We start from the raw sequence: 20,625 nt of genomic DNA on the forward strand, positions 1-20,625 counted from the left end.
GCTCCTCGAGCCTGATCTGCCATTTATATAGATCATGGCTGGTCTGTAACTTAACTCCATCTACCCACCTTGGTTCAGTATCCCTTACTACCCGTGCCAAATTCTCAACAGTTTTTTGGGGGGAGAGAGTTCCAGATTACCACTACCCTTGGTGTGTAGAAGTGCTTTCTGGGAGTCTTACTGGAAGATGGCTGCCTACACTGGAGTCAGGAGAAAGACATCTGTTAAAGCTCCTTATAAAGAGCCCAGGCACACACTGCTTGAGCTTACACTGGGATGGACTAGACTGGTGCATTTAGAAAGGATGAGCTTTTCATACAATTTCAAGCCTGAAGTAATCTAAATTAAAGGTGATTTGGATAAATTTGGATTTGGATAACCTGCTCCGTTAATAAAATGGATGCCTCTCATGCTGTCTTCCCATACAGTTCCTGGAACCCTGCCGCTGTGACAATGATGGTTTGGGAGCGTTATAGTCATCCCCAGCTTCCCCAGGATGTCCAAGTTGGAACATTTGCACCATCTGGGAAAATGACCTGGGCTTGTCTCCAACTAAGGTCAAACTAAGGATCTAAGTAACCCTATAAACATAGGTACAATTGTTGCAACTAAAGTCCTTCAATTTGGCAACCAATCCCTTAAAATGGACAACACTGGGTTAGATACAGTGTATTCAACTCTGGGCTCAAATCTGGTCCAGGCGGACTCTCTTCTCTCTGTTGACTATGAGTCCTACGTGAAATGAGTATGGGGCGGACTCAATCCAGTTCCTAATGGTGAAAGGGAACAGAGCACAAAACTAGCCCCTAATTGGCACTAAATTGTCACTCAGAGGCCAGAGGGTGGTGGCTGCGGGAAATGAAAAGTTTTACACTGATGCAGAATGGGGCATTCTTGTAAGGTCAGTGTAGAGCGCTTAATTCTCTGGCAGTGTTTGATGGGACCGTGTAGTGGGAGTGTTACCCTGTATCTAACCTGTGCTGTACCTGACCTGGCAGTGTTTGATGGGACCGTGTAGAAGGAGTGTTACCCTGTATCTAACCTGTGCTGTACCTGACCTGGCAGTGTTTGATGGGACTGTGTAGAAGGAGTGTTACCCTGTATCTAACCTGTGCTGTACCTGACCTGGCAGTGTCTGATGGAAGCGTTACCCTGTATCTAACCTGTGCTGTGCCTGACCTGGCAGTGTTTGATGGGACAGTGTAGGAGTGTTACCCTGTATCTAACCTGTGCTGTACCTGACCTAGCAGTGCTTGATGGGAGCGTTACCCTGTATCTAACCTGTGCTGTACCTGACCTGGCAGTGTTTGATGGGACCATGTAGAAGGAGTGTTATCCTGTATCTAACCTGTGCTGTACCTGACCTGGCAGTGTTTGATGGGAGCGTTACCCTGTATCTAACCTGTGCTGTACCTGACTTGGCAGTGTTTGATGGGACCGTGTAGAAGGAGTGTTACCCTGTATCTAACCTGTGCTGTACCTGACCTGGCAGTGTCTGATGGAAGCGTTACCCTGTATCTAACCTGTGCTGTACCTGACCTGGCAGTGTTTGATGGGACAGTGTAGGAGTGTTACCCTGTATCTAACCTGTGCTGTACCTGACCTTGGAGTGCTTGCTGCTGCCACAGAGTGCCTGAAATGGGTAAATGTTTCATTCCCCACTACTGTCAGCCCCGGTCAGCATCTGTTTAGTGTATCACAAATTCCAGCTCCTACATCAGAGGTGTAGTTAACATGACTTAGGCTACCCCCTTCCCCCAAAAAAACCACAATCAGAGAGATTAGCTGTGTGACCAACCTTCCTCACATTCAGCCAATGATCGCTGCAGCTGCTGTAAGCAGCTATTGACATTGTCCCGGTCGGACTCCATCTCTCTCAGCTGTCTGCTCAGGTTGGAGCCCTGAATGCGCGCTTCATTCTGAGGGGAAAGATGGCAGAATTAGCTGGAGCGACCGCGTGCTGAGGGCCTCCCCTTGGGAAAGAGGGAGGGGCACTAAATAAACAAAAGATGATTGAGTTTGAATTGTACAATCAGTACAAGAACAGGAACTACTTGGAATGCACTGCAGGTCGATCAGCTTCTGAAGGACAGGTGAATGTTTCAGCTGTAACTCTTCATGGCTGCTCTGATGAAGAGACTTACTGAAAACGGTAGCCCCATATTTCTCTTTCAGATACTGATGGGACGCTTGGGGTAGATTTTGCACGGCTCCACGTGGTACATTGGGAGGGTTGCAAGTCCTCAATGTCTGATTCTCTGATTGCAGCTGCCATTCGGCGAGGCTCTGGGTTGGGTGTGCAGTCTCACAAAATTTACCCTCTCGTGTTTTCTTTTCAAACGTCCAACATTAAATGAGGCCCTGACGGGACCTGTCACTACAACAGATCATCCACCAGGCCCCATGGGCTGCGAGCTTGGATGGACTCTTTATGGAGGCCCTGCCAGTACTGCATTGCTGGGACCTTTCTTACAATTTTCAATGAAACACTGTTGGATTGATTTACCTCACCCTTTCATTTATCCCCCGTTTGCGCCCAGGGTGAGCAGACCTCTGGGTTTCAACTGGACAGTCTTGCTTTTGGGGGTGTCCGCCAAGAACTTCAATAATTGACAGCAGAACAGAAAAATACTGCTTTTGGATTGCTGTATTTAAACGCATGCAATGGGCGAGTGGGATGATCCACATTCATATATGTGCGAGCAGGTTTCTGTTTCATGCGCGCGCATGGTGTTTTTCAAAGCCTACGGCCTTGCCTATTCCCATCAATCAGCACTCGCTGGCAGAGGGCAGGCCAGGGATCAGCCTGAGCTAGTACTGCTCCTCAGCTGGTCTTGACTGACGCTCTAACACTGCCTCTCCCTAATGATCTGAACAGAGAAGGATTGTTCCATATGAGAGAACCATTGTGCAAACACACAGCCTGTCCTCTGTAATAGAGCACATTGGCTCACCAGGTAACGTTTCCAAAGGGCAAATCTTAAAATATCTCCTCCCCGCCCTTCGTCCACCTGGGAGAGTAAAAAAAAAATAGCCAATTCCTCTTCAACCCCTTCAAAGGCAATCAGGTAAACCCCAGGGGGCCCCAACCCATGGGTCACTACCCAAAATCTTATATTCCTTCTGCCCTGATCGTGTAGTTTCCAGAAATGCATTTAACACTTTCTGAAGGACTGCAAGGCGTCAGTCCTCATGACCACCTCCGGAATGCCATTCCATAGGTCGATTACCCTCAGAGAAAAATAAAACTTCCACACTCTAACCTCACATCGACATTCCTTCATCGTCGCTGGGTCAAAATCCTGGAACACCCTCCCTAACAGCACTGTGGGAGTACCTTCACCACACAGACTGCAGCGGTTCAAGAAGGCGGCTCACCACCACCTTCTCAAGAGCAATTAGGGAAGGGCAATAAATGTAGGCCTTACCAGCGACGCCCACATCCCAGTTTAGGTCTATCCGAGCCCACCAACTCAAATAATCTATCCACTTGTTTTCTATCGATGTCCTTGATCAATTTAAAACCTGATTCAGATTTCTTTTAAGTCTAGGCCTCTCCAATAAACCCAAAACAAGGCATTAAGTCTATCTCCACTGCTCAGTGCATTAGGTCAGAGTTCATCTTCACTGCCCTTCCCTGTACCTTCTCTGAAGGCAAAATGTCCTTCTTGTGGTGGGGGGGACTGTAAAGGTCCACAGTACTCCAAATGAGGGGTCCTCAAAGCCTTATATTATTCTGGACCTAGTTTTATACTGAACAATTGTTAATAAACATAGTAAACAGGGCAGAACCCAGCATGGATCCTTGGGACACCCCATTGGGAAGAAGTTCCATTTAAAACCACACTTTGCATATAGTCCTTTAGTCAATTTGCAATTTATCTCAAAATATGACCCTTGACACCATGGGACTTAATTTTAGCACAGTCCCTCGTGGCATTATATTGAAAGCTTTCTGGAAATCAAGTATCGATTGAAATTCCCCGATCTACTGTTCTAGTAACTTCTTCAAATAGCTGGATCAGGTTTGTCACCATGACCTCTGTTCTCTGAAGCCACAGTGAGTATCCCCTATCAAGGTCGAGTGTTCTAGGTATCATTAATAGCATCCCTCATGAAGCTTTGCATTAATTTCCCCACTACAGAGGTTAAACTCACTGGTCAATAGTTGGCAGATTCTGATTCTAGTCCATTTTTAAAATCTACCTGCCTCCAATCATTCAGCACTTAGTTGGTTTCCAGTGAACTATTAAAAATATTTACTCAGGCATCATTCACGACATCAGCCACTTTCTTCAGTCCCCTAGGCAAAATTTTATTTGGCCCTGGTGCTTTTTTCCCACCTTGAGCCCCTTTAATTTAGTTTTCACCGTTTCCCTGGAGATGTGTGAGCAACCCATTTGAGGTTCAGTTTTACCTGCTATACAAGGGTCAGGGCCCAGCCCTCTCACAGTTAAGATACTGAGCATCTGTTGAACTCTTCTGCAGTGTCCTTGTCATCATCTATCATCCTGCCTGAGCCACCCTGCCACGGTCCTGTGTCTTCGCCAACTGACCCCTGACTCATAATAGAAGCAAAAATGCTTTCCCGTTAATTTTGAGTATGCTCAACATCCTCCTTTCGAGATTCATTTTAGTTTGGCTAATATTTCTTTTCGTTAATGCTAACTGCTTTTTATACCTTTCCCCAACCAATGGACAATTACTAATTTTATAAACTGCAGAATACTTCTTTTTGAGCACAAGTTACTCAAGTCCCCACGATGCCATTGTGGCTTTTACTCATCACACACTTTCCTTCTCCTCACAGAGATGCTTAAAGCATCACAACCTTTCGGAATTTTTTAAATTTTTTTTTTAAGTGTCCCATTGTGTATTGCAATAATCACCAGCTCCCTCTCCCATTTAGCCACTTCCAGGTCTCTCCAGCATCCCTAAATTTGCTGCAATCCGGTATATTAAATCTTACAATAGACTGGTCCAAAGCAGCAAGGTGTTCTGTCAGCTCCAGGTAACCTGTCAACTCTGACTCTTTACTGAACACTAAAGTCCCAGATATTGTTGCTTCCAGTGCTAACCTTTACATGCGGAATTAAGAATTACATAGAATTTACAGCACAGAAACAGGCCATTCAGCCCAGCTGGTCTATGCCGATGTTTATGCTCCACACAAGCCTCCTCCTGCCCAATTTCATCGAACTCTATCAGCATAGCCTTCTATTCTTTTCTCCCTCATGTATTTATCTAGCTGCCCCTTAAATGCATCTATACTATTCACCTCGACTACTCCCTGTGGTAGCAAATCGACATTCTAACCAATCTCTGGGTAGAGAAGTTTCTCCTGAATTCGTAACTGGATTTATTAGTGACTATATTATATTTATGCCCTCTAGTTTTGGACTCCCCCACAAGTGGAAACATCTTCTCTACATCTACCCTATCAAACCCCTTCATAATTTTAAAGACCTCTATTTGTTTTAGGGAAGAGAGCCCCAGTCTGTTCAGTCTTTCCTGATAATTATAACCTGTCAGCTCTGGTATCATCCTTGTAAATCTTTTTTGCACCTTCTCCAGTGCCTTTAAGCAATCATTGATTCCATTCCCATCCTTAACCAACCTCACTCAGTGCCCTTATTACAGATCCTGCCACCCAGCACCCCACAATTCTTACTTAGTCTCGCTCAGTACCAGTGGGAGTGATCCCACTTCCATCCTTACCCGGTCCCTCTGGGTGTCTCTCAGCTCCTGAAGGAAATCTCGCAGAGCTGCTCGAACCACTTCTGGGTCAATATCGGCCACAAATTGCTCGCTGCGGTTCGGCGAGAACGAGCGCTCAGGTGATGCAGGGCGGGATATGGTGCTGCGCTCAGGGGTTCCAGTCTGAGGGATTGGGCTGCCCTGACCGTCCGTTGTGGTGGTGAAGGTGTTGTCAAAACCTGAAATCGCACAACAACATCTACAGGTGTCAGTCATGGCTCAGTGGATAGCACTCTCGCCTCTGAGTCAGAAGGTATTGGATTCAAGTCCAGCTCCAGAGACTTGAGCATATAATCCAGGCTGACACTCCAGTGCAGTACTGAGGGAGTGCTGCACTGTCTGAGGTGCTGTCTTTCGGATGAGGCGTTAAACCGAGATCTGCCCTCACAGGTGGATGTGAAAGATCCCATGGCACTATTTCGAAGAACAACTGGGGAGTTCTCCCCGGTGTCCTGGACAATATTTATCCCTCAACCAACTTCATTAAAACAGATTATCTGGTCATTATCACATTGCTGTTTGTGGGAGCTTACAACAGTGACTACACTTCAAAAGTATTGTGAAGCTGTTTGGGACATCCTGAGGTCATGAAAGGCGCCATATAAATGTACGCTCTTTCTTTCTTTACAACGTAACATTTTTTTTCAGTTGTTTTCCTCTTACTCGCAGCCACTCCTGAAACCCTGAATCAGGCAGAAGTGTGATTCACAGGCACTGAGCACCATCCACTATCTTATCCTAGTGGCCCCCATCCTCATGTATGAGCCTGGACAGTGAGTGGTGGCTGGCTATTCATCTATGGGGAGCATCACCTCAAGAGTGGTTCTGTCCTTGCCTAACCACCATGCACACACACACTTTCCAAAAGGGATTATTGGATAGTGATCAAGAGCAGGAACCCGGACTAATTTTTTCCCCTCCCTAACTCAGTAGCCCAGAAGCCATGCGCAGGGCCTCTACCATCACTCCCGCTGAAACGGACTAACTCAACATGACTAGGCATCGAACGTTGGAACCGTGCTGGTCCGTGTGGTTCAGTGCCAGACCAGTGACCACTTACCCACTGAGCCACCAGGGCACTAATATTGGTAAACCCTGAGCATGGCTCATCTAAGATCGGCATCATCCATCACATGGTGGGGTAATGGTTATGTTACTGGACTAGTAATCCAGCGGCCAGGACTAATGATCTGGACATGTTTAAATCCCACCATGACAGCAAGGGAATTTAAATTCAGTTAATTAAACAAATCTGTAATACTGATTAGTATCAGTAATGGTGACCATGAAACTACCAGATTGTCATAAAAACCCATCTGCTTCACTAATGTCCTTTAGGGAAGGAAATCTGTCGTCCTTACCCAGTCTGGCCTATATGTGACTCTAGACCCACAGCAATGTGGTTGACTCTTAACTGCCCTCTGAAATAGCCCAGCAAGCCACTCAGTTATATAAGGCAGCTCACCACCGCCTTCTCAAGGGCAATTAGGGATGGGCAATAAATGCTGGCCTTGCCAGTGATGCCCACATCCCGTGAATTAATTTTTAAAAATTAACAGGAGTTCTCATTTACCGGGGAAAGGTTGATCAGTGCTTTCTCCCCCTCCCACTTTCTATTTAATGTCCTCAATGTTTTTAAGACTTTCTCGGGAATCTGTGAGTTCCGTTGTGTAAGCAGCTGCTGGAGGTGGAACAGGGCGATGGTCCCTCTCACTGTCCTTATTGCCCTTTCCTCTAGGCCTGCTTCTTGTGCTTTGGTTGCGAGTGGAGACCTGGAAAATTGGAGCATTGTTTCTAATGCCAGATATTCCGAATAACAATAACCTTTTCATGACTTTCAGATCTGTGTAGATTTGTAAGATTCCAAAGCCGCTCCCTTTAATGGCTCAGTGGGTATTGTAGTGATTTGTCTTACATCATACAGATCAGCAAGGTCCTTTGCCTATATGTTCCTCTGTTAATGACCTGAACTACTCACGAGTACATGGAGGATGATGAGAATGCGAGACATCCTGAAATAAAGATAGAAAAAGTATCGAGAGACACACGGAAAAAGAGAGACAGAGATAGAACGAGGTCAGGGTGGGGGGGGGTGCGGGGAGGAGGGGAGAGAGACAAAGATAGAGAGATTTGAAGAGAGAGAGAGAGAGAGAGAGAGAGACAGAAGGGGACAGAGAGATAGAATTATGAGAACGACTGAGACATAGACAAGGAAGAGCCAGACACTGAGGACACGTACAGAGACAGAATTGAAATAGACACAGACCCAGACATAGTGTGTGTGTGTGTGAGTGAGTGAGTGAGTAAGTGAATGAATTAGTGAGTGAGTGAGCGAGTGAATGAGTGAGTGAAAGAAAGAGAGAGACATCACATGAAATTATCCAATTTAAATTTTCTGGGGGGAGGTTTTTTTAAAACAACTCCCAGACTTACAGTTCAACTCTATTAAAATCCTAGGAATCATAGCAGAAATCCTTCCTGAAATAGTTGTCTGCAGTGTTTACCTTTTGTCGGAGATTGTGGTCTATTAGGCGAGATGCTACGTCCACGGATTGCGGGACTCTGCGTCCGCCCAGTTCGGCTGATTCCAAGTGTGCGGCGGAGTGCAGAATGCAGACTCCCCAGCTTGAACTCCACGTCCCGCTTCAGCCCCTCCACCCGCGCAAGCTCGGCCTCCAATCCATTTACCCGTCCCTCGGCTGCACTCAGCTTCAGGCAGAGCTCATGGATCTCGGCGTGAGCTTTCTCCAGCTTCAACTCGAGGTTGCGCGCGTTGTCCAGAAGCTTCTTCCCGTTTCCCTGGACCTCCTCCAGGCTGCCCAACAGGTCTTTCTCCCGGATGCGGAATTCTTGTTCTACTTCCGCCATCTTACGCTGAAGGTTGGTGACCTGCAATGACAAAACACTCGCTGGAAATCCAAGTGCTGCTCGAGAGAAAAACCCTCAGCTCTCAAACCGTCGTCATTTCTCACTGAGCCCATTTACACCACTTTAATAACGGCAGCTTTGTTGCTGGTGGCAATCCAGTTGATAAATCAGATGGCATCAGTTCTGAACAAACAAACAGGCTTTGAGGCTTCCCCCGATGGATGAGTGAGTTTATCTAGTGAGTAGCTGAGCCATACAAATCAGGAAAGTCCTAGTTCCCATTCCCGGTCTGTGCTGGGTGAATTCAAATGAGTGGTTTTGATAAGAGTAAATAGGGAGAAACTGGTTCCACTGGTAGGAGGGTCGGTAACCAGAGGACACAGATTCAAGGTAAATAGCAAAAGAATCAGAGGGGACATGAGGAGAATTTGTTTTACGCAGTGAGTTGTTATGCCTGAAAGGGTGGTGGAAGCAGATTCAACAATAACTTTTAAAAGGGAATTGGATAAATATTTGAAGGGGAATTATTTTGCAGGGCTATGGGGAAAGAGTAGGGGAGTGGAACTAATTGGAGAGCTCTTTCAAAGAGCCGGTACAGGCACAATGGGCTGAAAGACCTCCTTCTATGATTCTAACCTGGGTTAGTAGGGGTGTTTTGCCAACCCTGGGTTGTGGAGGCGAAAATTATTCAGGGTTCCTGCTCCTGACCCCTGCTGGAAAATACAGATTTGGGTGTTGGGTGAGGACAGAATTGGGTTCGGCTGTGATTTCCCTTCATGATCCAATAACCTCCAGACATGGTTTGGACTCACATGGCCACTTTCATAAGAACATAAGAACATAAAAACATAAGAACATAAGAAATAGGAGCAGGAGTAGGCCAATCGGCCCCTCGAGCCTGCTCCACCATTCAATAAGATCATGGCTGATCTGATCCTAACTGCCAATCCACAATCAGGAGGTACCAGAAGGTGTCAATGGGACCCTGGCCCCGAGAAAGGCTAGTGACTTCAGGAGAGATGGGGAGAAAACCGACAGAAATGGAGGAAGATAAACAAACCACCTGTTTTGCATTTTTCCCCCCAATTTAACACTTCTGCTCTGAAGGCAGCGACAGTCCCACATGCACCAGAACTGACCACACACCCACAGGATCCATTCTGAATTGTATGGCTCAGTACCACACAGAGCAATGCATGGAACCACAAGTCATTTCGAGCAGCTCCAACTGCTTTGTAATTAGGTCCAGCTTGTGCTCAAGAATAAGATCATTTATTCACCTCTTTCCGAGCAGATTCCCTGTTGGCTTCAGTTTGCACTATTTTCTGTTTTAGTTCAAATGACTCGCGTCTGCTCTCCTCCTCTCGCTGTTCATCAAGCACCACACGGGCCTGAAGCTCCAGAACCTCCTTATTCTTCTTCATGTTTTCACTATCCAACATTTTCACCTGGGGGGATCAACGTCAAACGGGTTACAAGAAAAAAGACCACCTCACCTGAATGTAGGGCTCTACTGTACTGGAATGAAGGAACTGCGATGAAGTACAAGAACACTCAGCAATGGACCACAAGGCCTTATGCTTTTAGAGGGCAGGACCCTACAGTACTAGACTGCAAACCCTACTGTATTGGAGCACAGGATCCGACTGTACTAAAGCAAAGGGACTTACTGCAGGGACTACACTTCAAAAGTACTTCATTGGCTTTGGGACATTCTGAGGTAGTGAAAGGCGCTATAGAAATGCAAGTCTTTCTTTCTTTCATAAATAAAAACAGAAAATGCTGGAAATACTCAGCAGGTCCGGCAGCATCTGTGGAGATAGAAACAGAGTTAACATTTCAGGTCGATGACCCTTCGTCAGAACGTCCTTTCTTTCATTGGTCAATGGAGAATTTAGAAATTAGACCTGATAACTGAGATCAATAAAACCAGGATTGAAAGTGTGATATAAAGAAAATTAACAATCTGAAATAGCATAACTATGGTAACACCAAGCCTACTCAAACTCCAGTGTGCCTAACAATGCTCTCAAGTCAGTCTTCCGGCACTTCCCTTGTGCTGGAAAAAAGCTCGCAATATGACTGACGAGTTGTCGTGTCTTCTTGCCTACTCTCTTCAACCATGTTGGCGTCCTTCACTGTGGGCCACTTCATCTGAATTTCTCAATACTAAAAAATATCAGCAGCCAAGTAACTAGATCACTTTAGTGGACTTTAGCTCAGGTATAACCAAAGCCTTTCCACCATCTACAAGGCACAACTAAAGAGTGTGACGGAATACTCGCCACTTGCCTGGATGAGTGCAGCTCCAACAACACTCAAGAAGCTCAACACCATCTAGGACAAAGCAGCCCGCTTGATTGGCACCCCATCCACCACCTTAAACATTCACTCCCTCCACCACCGGTGCACCGTGGCTGCAGTGTGTACCATCTACAAGATGCACTGCAGCAACTCGCCAAGGCTTCTTCGGCAGCACCTCCCAAACCTGCAACCTCTACCACCTAGAAGGACAAGGGCAGCAGGCGCATGGGAACACCACCACCTCCAAGTTCCCCTCCAAGTTATGCACCATTCCTTCATCGTCGCTGGATCAAAATCCTGGAACTCCCTCCCTAACAACACTGTGGGAGTACCTTCACCACAAGGACTGCAGCGGTTCAAGAAGGCGGCTCACCACCACCTTCTCAAGGGCAATTAGGTATGGGCAAAAAATGCTGGCCTTGCCAGTGATGCCCACGTCCCAGGAACGAATAAAAAAGACTCTGCCTGACAACTGACAAAACGTTAAGATAAAATGCAGGAGCAACAATGAACCAAGCTGGCATTCAACTCTAGCACAACTAAACAGGGCATCAAGCTGGCATTCAATCCAAGCATGGGTGAACAGGTCACTGATCTGGCAGTGATCTGTTCAATCCATGCAAGACTAAATGGGGCATTAGGATGGCACTTAATCCAAGCACAGATAAACAGTTCACCAAGTCAGCATTCAACCTGAGCATGTCAGCATTCAACCTGAGCATGGATAAACACGGCACTGAGCTGGAATTCAACCTGAGCACAGCTAAGTAGACTACCCACAGGTGAAAGGTCACATTACAAATGGCCTGAGACTCAGGAAGTGCGGAAAAATTTAAAAACCACAGGTCGGACTGATGACAGTGGGACATAACAAAAGAATTTTTAGAAAAAGTAAAATGCCTTTAAAACCCAACAAGGCTGCCCCTTTTTCATAGATCAACGACACTGACTCACTTTACATCATATCCCTTCTCTCTGCGCCATGAGCCCATTTATCTTGCCGGCTTCAACACTATTCCACAACCCGATTGCTCATTGGGTGTAAATTTCCATTGACTTCCTTTCTTAATCGTAATTTCCTCATTTGTTTATTCTTATGTCACCTGGTATTTGAACTCTTCCCCTTTGAACTAGTTGCCTGGGTCAGTTTTATCGATTCCTTTCACAATCTTGAAACTTCAGCTAGGTCACTTCTTTTCCAAAGAAAACCCAGTGTGCAGTACAATTCTCAGCCCATGATTCGCAATGTAGCAAATATCTTATCAGAGGAGGTGGCTGTCGAGCAGGGAATACCCGATTTAAAACGGTCTCTCTAATTGTGATTTACACCAAGACCCTACAAACGCCATTAATTATCTCTAGAATGATTGTTCCTCATGTCTTTTCCTAAATTCAACAGCCCTTGACAGTAGCTACCTGTCGGCGCAGGTCTTGAAGCTCGCGCCGTGCTTCCAGGCGGGATTTCTCGACTTCTCGGAGACTCGCTCGAAGATCTGCTGATTCCTTCTCTCCGTTCACCTTCGCCTCCTCGAGCACAGACATCTTCTGTTCCTTCTCCTCATTGGCTCGTTTCAAACTGAAAATACAACAGATTATAAGATGCAGGAGTTTCCTCATTAACAGCTCCGGCAGCCGAACGCCATTATTGTTTCCTCTGCTCTCCTGAAGGTGCTGTCTCTTGCTGGGCACAGCTCCAAGGGCATTGGCAGCCCTCTACCACCTTGCCAGAAGTTGCTGGCACCCATACCCCAGGCACAGGTCAACCGCTTCAGGAGAGAAGGAGGATAACCGGAGCTGGACAGAAATATATTTGTGTTTCTTATTCAAATACGGGCGGGAATATTTGGTCATCCCGCACAGTTCCGCACCTGATCCTTTCGCTCTCCGTTTTCTTGATGTTGAACCTCAGCTCCTCGTTTGATTGCTGAACTGCCTCCTTCTCCTTTGCTTCGTCAGATAGCGAACGTTTCAGGTCCATGACTTCTTTGCGCTGCAACTCCTGGGCCTCCTGCAGCTCTCGGTTCTTACGGTGAGCTTCGATTAGGTCGCGCCGGATGCCATCACGGGCGTCTTCAGCCATTCGAAGCTGTGTCTTCAGCTCCTCCACCTACAAAGGCAAGTCGGTGCTTACTCCAGCATATAGACACATGGGTTAGCTAGGATATTAACTGGTGCTTTGACCATCGGCCTCAACTGCACTGTCCGCTTTCTCCTTCTTTGCCATGGTTACCACAACTGAGAACATTCAGAACTAGCTGATTGGGCACTGCAATGGCTCATGGCTCATGGCCAAATACACCTCATGTTGTGGTGTGGAGCCAAGAAAAGGCCAGGAAGATCAGGAGTGCAATCGCTAGTCTGTGCTGAGTTAACTAATCTCTATAGGGACCCATAATTAGCCTCAGTGCCCTTCGGCTAAGAAGAGGAAAACAATCAGCCAGAGTGCCCACCCTTCATCATTATCCAGTAACTGTAAAGTGCAGGTGTTTGGATATTGGGTGAGCGCAGGGCTGGCATTGACTCTGATTTCTCCCTACTTGGTTGAGCAGCTATCTGTCATTCAGTGTCTAAGCTCACGCGTGAAAAATGGCTACTTTGCTGAGGTACTGGAGTCCAGCTATCGTATCTGCCACTGTTCCCCAGCGCGAGTCAGGGCCGTCAGGAGAGGAGGGAAACAAAAATATTTTTAAAAGAATGGGCCGATTCAGGACAATCATGGAGAATCAAAGTAAGAGGGCGTCAGGAGATCAAAAGAAAATTCTTCTGTAGCAGCTAAACACAGCCTTCTTTTGGCCATAAAGCAGGGTCATTCATCTGTGACACTAAGTACTGAAGGGTATCAGTGATTAAACTGAGGCACGCACCATAGAACAGCAATTCACCCCTTCACACCACCTAACGGGCCTTTTCTGGGTTCCTCATTAAGCATCCCAAGTGTGAGCAGCATTCAAAATTGAGATTAAATCCCGATTTCTTCCAGTCACGATTCGCACAAACTAGTATTGTAGCTTTTGGTAAGTAAAAATAAAAGGATTGACAGACTTTTGTTGCTAAAATGAAGGCAGATGGTATTAAAGGGAGTGTGGCAATATGGCTAGGAAGTGGATTAAAGGACAGGAAACAGAGAGCAGGGGTTAGTGGATATTTTTCAGACTGGAGATTGTAAACAAGTCTAGTGTTGGGACTACAGGAAACTTTGGTTTATCCGGAGGTTGTATGTCCGGAAACCTCGATCTACCGGCAGAAATCAGGAGCCGTTTTGTTAGTTTTTTTTCTTCTCGTGGCTTTTTTTTCAACAGTCAGGCTCTGCAAAGTCTCTCTGAAGCTGTTGCTAAGCTACAGAGACGCTTCTAAGGTACGGCCGACTGTTTAGAAGCTGTTGCTAAGCAACAGTGTTTGTTGCCAGATACGGAGCTGCAAATCTCCGTATGCTTCAACATTAACGCTGGTATGTCCGGCAGTTTTGATAGATCGGCAACAGCTCGGTCCCGTCGGCGCCGGATATAACAAAGTTTCCTGCATTACTCTTCTCAGTATGTGTATATAATGATCTGGACTTGGGTAAAGGGGACACAATATCAAAATTTGCAAACAATGCAAAAATAGGAAGCATGGTTAGCTATGAAAAGGACTGTACGCAACTTCAGGAGGACTTAGTAGATTCGGCAGATAGATGTGATAGAATTAAACGCAGAAAAAACATGAGGTGATAGATTTTGGGAGGATGAATAAGGAGAGGCCATATGCTGTACACTTAATGGCAAAACTTTAAAAGAGTAGAGGAGCAAAGATACTTTTTGTTTTAGCTACATAAATCTTGAAATTTTGAGGACAAATTGATAAAGCTGTCAAAAAAAAGCACATAGGGTTCTAGGTTTTATAAATAGAGGTGTAGAGTGCAAAAGCAAAGAGGCAATACTAAACTATACAAATTGTTGGTAAGGTCAAAATTAGAATATTGTGTTCCGTTTTGAGTGTTCTACTTTAGGAGAGATGTCAAGGCCATGGAGAAGGTGCAGAAGTGATTAGTAAGATGATATCAGCGATGAGAGGCTTCTGTTAGGAGGAGAGGCGAGAGAAAGTGGGGCTCTTTTCATTAGAACAAAGAAGGTTAAGAGAAGATCTGATTTAGGTACTCAAAATTATGAGGGATTTTAATAAGGGAAATTTGGCAAAACTATTTCCACTGGTGGGGTGAATCAGTAGCTGGAGACCATAAATTTAAAATACAAAGGGAGAGGTTTGGAGACTGTTTTTTTAGGCAGAGTGTTGTTAGAATACGGATGCCCTATCAGAAAGTGGTGGAAGCAGAATCCATAATAGCTTTTAAAAGGGAAGTGGCTAAATATATATGTTTTTAAAAGGGTCTGGGGTAAGAGCAGAGGAATGGGAATAAGTGGAGAGCTCTTTCAGAGAGCCGGCACAAACCAAATGGGCCGAATGGCCTATTTTGTGCAGTAAAATTCTGCGATTCTATATGGCAAGGGCACTACAAACGGAGGGGCTAGTTGGGCCTACTCGGCTTTTCGTGGATATGCCCCTTTCTTTTGATTATACCAACCTCTCGGAGTGTGGCTTCGCGCTGTTTCATCAGATCCTTGACCTGATCATTTTGGGTCTTCACTTCTCGCTCATGGGCGGTGACAGTTTCTTCAAACTGGGCATGGAAATTCTTCAACTCCGATGTCAGACTATTGATTTGGCTCTGCAGGAGGTGAAGGACAGGACAGGTCATGGACCGAGTGAAAAGGATGAAGCAGAGGACAAACATCAGCAATCCCACATCCAGCATTCAGAGACACAATCCCACACTCGGCCTTCCGGGACAAACAGAATCCCACACTCGGCCTTCCCAGAGACAGAATCCCACACTCAGGCTTCCCAGAGACACTCAGAATCCCATTCTCAGCCTTCCCGGAGTCACAGAATCTCACTCTCGGCCTTCCTGGAGACGCAGAATCCCATTCTCGGCCTTCCCAGACACAGAATCCCACACTTGGGCTTCCCAGAAACACAGAATCCCACACTCGGCCTTCCCAGACACAGAATCCCACACTCGGCCTTCCCAGACACAGAATCTCACTCTCGGCCTTCCTGGAGACGCAGAATCCCACACTCAGCCTTCCTGGAGACGCAGAGTCCCACTCTCGGCCTTCCCAGACACAGAATCCCACACTCAGCCTTCCCAGACACAGAATCCCACACTCGGCCTTCCCAGACACAGAATCCCACACTCGGCCTTCCCAGACACAGAATCCCACACTCGGCCTTCCCAGACACAGAATCTCACTCTCGGCCTTCCTGGAGACGCAGAATCCCACACTCGGCCTTCCTAGACACATAGGCCTAGAAATTCGGTGGGCTGCGCCACCAGTTAGCGCCTAAAGAGGGCACTCAGTGGCTTTAGCGCCACTGGCCGTGCCTCCTGCGATATAAAGCGGGGCGCTAATGGCGGCGTTAGCCTGTTGCGCTGCGCCACCACCGATGACGTCATTGGTGTGCGCAGCGCCCCGCTACCGCCCCGATCACGATATTTGGTCGCGCCCGCCTCTGTAACGCCGATCGCAAATCGCGCCCAGTTCACGGGGCCTACCTGTGGCGGTAGTGGTGCAAATTAAGGTGGAGGTGCGGGGCGGCCATTTTTTCGGTGGCCGCCTGCCAGCACCTCCATCCCCGGCCTCCTGATCCCCCCCCCCCCCCGGGCAGTGCCGGCTGTGTCCCGAGTGCCCGGCACTTCTCCTCGGTGCCGGGCTCTTTTGCCGGCACTCGCGATCGGTCATCGCGCTGGTGCAGGCCCCTCCCCCTTAAGAAGGGGAGGAGGGCCTGCAGTACCGCAGTGCGCTGTGCCGCAGTGTGTGGCGCTGCGGCACGTTGCGCTGCGATATTCAGTTTCAGCGCCCCAAGAGGGACGCGGGGCGCCTCGAGCAGCGCCCCGCGTCCCTCTTGGGGCGCTCCAACTGAATTTCCGGCGGGCACAACTGCTCCGTTCGCAGCAGTAATTCCGGCGCCCAGGCGAGCTTGGCGCCCCATTTGGGGCTCCACCGTATTTCTAGGCCATAATCTCACTCTCGGCCTTCCTGGAGATGCAGAATCCCACACTTGGCCTTCCCAGACACAGAATCCCACACTCGGCCTTCCCAGACACAGAATCCCACACTCGGTCTTCCCGGAGACACAGAATCTCACTCTCGGCCTTCCCAGACACAGAATCCCACACTCGGCCTTCCCAGACACAGAATCCCACACTCGGGCTTCCCGGAGACACAGAATCCCATACTCGGGCTTCCTGGAGACGCAGAATCCCACACTCGGCCTTCCCAGAGACACAGAATCCCACACTCGGCCTTCCTGGAGATACAGAATCCCATAACCAACATTCCCGGAGACGCAGAATCCCACACTTGCCTTTCCCGGACGCAGAATCCCACACTTGGCCTTCCCGGACACAGAATCCCACACTCTGCCTTCCTGGAGAAACAGATTCCCACACCCAGCATTCCCGGAGAAACAGAATCCCATACTTGGCCTTCCCAGAGAAACAGAATCCCATACCCAGCCTTCCCAGACACAGAAGGATGAATGGGAACCACATTGAACAATCCACCCCTCCAGCATACACGAAACATGAAAAAGCTCTCGCACATGGATACACCATGTGAGTTTGAAATGGTTTTGCCCACTCACCGCGTGAGCCTCCTTACCCATAATATTCAACTGAATTGCTTTGTCACATACAGTATCAGAGATTCCACATCTCCGTTCCTATAAATTTGTGTGCATGTCTGTGTTTGTCTTTGTGTGCATGTCTATCTGTGTCTATGAGTCCTTGTCCATATATATGTGGATGTGTCTGTGTGTATATGTGTGTGTGTGTGCGTATGTATGTACGTGCTTCTGAATGTGTATGTGTATCTGTGTGTAAATGTCCTCTCTCTAAAGTGTTGATGATGGCTTCTGTTTGCACTCGGAACACCTACTCCTGAGTCACTCAACTCAACTCAGCTTGGATAACCTGAGCCTGGCTCTGAACTAAGTTCAACGCTGTGTGAATTCACCAGCTTTGCTGCCCTTGAGTGGCACTGTTTAAGCATTAAGTGAATCTTTTCAGCGGCCAAGCAGGGCCACTAAAGTTACACGGCGGAAGGAGACGACCATACGTACTCGGTCCTGCTCATGCCGGCTGCCAGTGTCTCGTCTCAGCTGCTCCATATCCATTGAAACGGTGGCGAGTTCACGCTGGGTGTAGGTCAGCTTCTCTGAGAGAATTGCCTTCTCCGACTCCTTCAAGGACAAGATCTGTGGGAGGGACCAAATCATTAGACTTAGTCACAGGAAGGAATATGGAGAAGCACAATCCCGAGCAGCCACTACTCAGTCAGGAATTCTCAATTAAACCAGCCAGGGGTTGGGAGCTAGTGGCACAATGGGTTAGACACTGCCCTTTCAATCTGTGGGACCTATGCTTAATATCCAGCCCAGACTGATGGGATGAAAGCTGGCTGGAAGGTCCTGACATGAAACAGTTAGGCAGTCTCAACCCAGTTGTTTGTGGAGCTTAACTCACAGCACAAAATTGTTCGTAATTTAGAGAGCACCACAGGATAGCTGGTGTGGGAAATGGAAAATGTCACACTGGTACAGTCGGGCCACTCTACTGAGGTTAGGTCAGGGCAAAGAAAGCTTTGCTGTGCATCTAACTTGTGCTCTGCCTGACCTGGGAGTGCTTAAATGCTGATGTTGGACATCCCGGAGAAATGTATGATGGACATCTTGGGGAGTTAAGGGTTAACAGTTGAACTTCTTTGTATCTTGGATTAACAGGCTTTCCTCGCTTTCAAATATAAACAGGATGACTTTGGAGTGTCGTGAGGAGAAAGCATGGTGTGTCTTCTAATATGTAAAGTGCTTGTGTAAGGAACTAAGTGCAGGTAATAAAATGTAACTTTAGCTTTAGGGTAATAAAACAGTCTTACCTATGATATTTTAATTTTATGTAGCCAAAATATGGTGTATAAAGGATCACAGTTTTCAACAGTATGTCAGAGAGCTCGAAAGATACAGAAACAGTTAAAGACTGATCACCTTTACTATGGATCAATAAAGTCTGTTCCGTATACTCCACTACAAAGTCTTGTGCTTACTCAAAACGTGTTGTTGTGAACCAGAGGTGAAAGGAGGGTGACTGCTAACAGCTGACACTGGGTACCTGAAATGGAAAATGTTCCATTCCCCTTTGAGCATTACATCTCTCACCTTAAAGAGCACAAAGGCCCCAAAAATAAATTTAACCAGTAGCCTTAGCTTAAAGTTTTAGACGAGTTGAACCTCTTCTGCTGTTGAGGTTGAGTTTGAATGGTTTGAATGGTTGAAATCACAGAGATGTCCTCAGTGAACCACAGCCAGTCCCCAGGAGATCAGCCACCCGTGTTATGAGCGGTTGGCTCCAGTGAGCAAATCATAAACGTAGCAGAACACAGAGAAAAGTTCAGGGTCAAGTCCAGCAATTCCAGCAGCAAGAGGGGAACCCATGCTGCCAGAGAGAATCCCCAACTGATCCTTGCCTGGAAACGCCCCGCACCCTTTACTCTTAAATAAATCCAAAGGCTGAGGGAAGGTGTGAGCAGGCAGAGTGTGAACAGGTAGTGTTATTGAGGTGTGGGTCTCCAGTCCCCATCTGCTTATCCCTACCTGCTGCTTCTCGTTTTCAGCCAGCAGCAGAGTCTCATCCCGCTCCTGCTGCAGGGCCGTGATCTCTTCACTCAATTCTTCCTTCTCAGCTTCAAACCGAGCGCAGAGCTCCTCATGTTCCTGCTTCATCTGATGAATCAACTCCTCTCGCTCGTCCTCCAGCCCCAACTGCAAGGTTTCCTGCAACAGGGAAACGGACACCACCTCTTCAGGTCAGAGCCCTCCCACACCGGCACTGGGTTATCTACTACTACTCAAAGGCACAGAAGCCCAGCCTCGGAATTCCTCTCCTGAAGATGCTGATTCTTGCTGTGTACAGTTCCATGGGCATTGGTTGCCCTCTGGTGTTTCACCCAAGCAGCCATTCTTCAGGTGCGAGTCTGGACAGTAAGTGACAGATGGCTATTTGACTGCAGAGGGCAGCACAGCCAAGCCCAATCCTGTCCTCACCTGATGCCCCCCCTACATGTGCACTTTCCAGCAGGTCGGGACTGGGAACCCTGGATGACTTCCCATCACTAACGCGGCTAATTACAGCGCCCCAGTTAGCTCAGCATCAGACGAGTGATGGAACCACGGGCTGTCCTAGGCCTGTGTCGGAGCATTTTCCAGTTTATATATAGCGAGGTTGGCTGAAGGCACTGGACGTGTCTGCAACAGTACCAGTCAGTGGCTATTTACAACGCCCCCATTTAAGAAGGTCCCATCATACTCCCAACCACTGACCTCCCCGTTACCTTCTCTCGTTGCAGTCGATCCACGTCCTCCTCATGGGAAGTCTGCTCGTTTTTCAGAGCAACTTGCGCTTCATGCTCAGTTTGGGAAAGTTTCTGCGTGATAAGCTCCTTGTCTCGTTCCACCTTGGTCAGCTCGATCTCCATTTCCTTCCGTACACGGGTACTCTCAACTGAGGTACAAACATAATCAATCGAGGGTCACTGGTGCGGTTATTTAACAGGGCTGGGGTGGTGGGATAAGGCAATGTGGTGGGATGGAGAATATGGGCCG

At 47.5% G+C, this 20,625-nt stretch overlaps 1 protein-coding gene across 1 annotated transcript in view; it reads right to left on the reverse strand.

The window, feature by feature from the left end:
* crocc (ciliary rootlet coiled-coil, rootletin) overlaps positions 1 to 20,625 on the reverse strand; it is a 115,681-nt gene that overhangs the window by 41,394 nt on the left and 53,662 nt on the right. The window contains exons 20-29 of the mRNA XM_085966978.1: positions 20,355 to 20,524; positions 19,618 to 19,797; positions 18,091 to 18,225; positions 15,491 to 15,634; positions 12,798 to 13,036; positions 12,346 to 12,505; positions 9,906 to 10,073; positions 8,262 to 8,646; positions 5,719 to 5,936; positions 1,799 to 1,919 (exon numbers count right to left, since the gene is read on the reverse strand). Coding sequence (XP_085823104.1) covers positions 1,799 to 1,919; positions 5,719 to 5,936; positions 8,262 to 8,646; positions 9,906 to 10,073; positions 12,346 to 12,505; positions 12,798 to 13,036; positions 15,491 to 15,634; positions 18,091 to 18,225; positions 19,618 to 19,797; positions 20,355 to 20,524 — 1,920 coding nt within the window. The remainder of the gene's footprint in view (positions 1 to 1,798; positions 1,920 to 5,718; positions 5,937 to 8,261; positions 8,647 to 9,905; positions 10,074 to 12,345; positions 12,506 to 12,797; positions 13,037 to 15,490; positions 15,635 to 18,090; positions 18,226 to 19,617; positions 19,798 to 20,354; positions 20,525 to 20,625) is intronic.

The sequence above is a fragment of the Somniosus microcephalus genome, chromosome 25 (assembly GCF_052327205.1).
Source record: "Somniosus microcephalus isolate GS21.2 chromosome 25, FLI_Smic_1.0, whole genome shotgun sequence".
Lineage (NCBI taxonomy): Eukaryota > Metazoa > Chordata > Chondrichthyes > Squaliformes > Somniosidae > Somniosus > Somniosus microcephalus.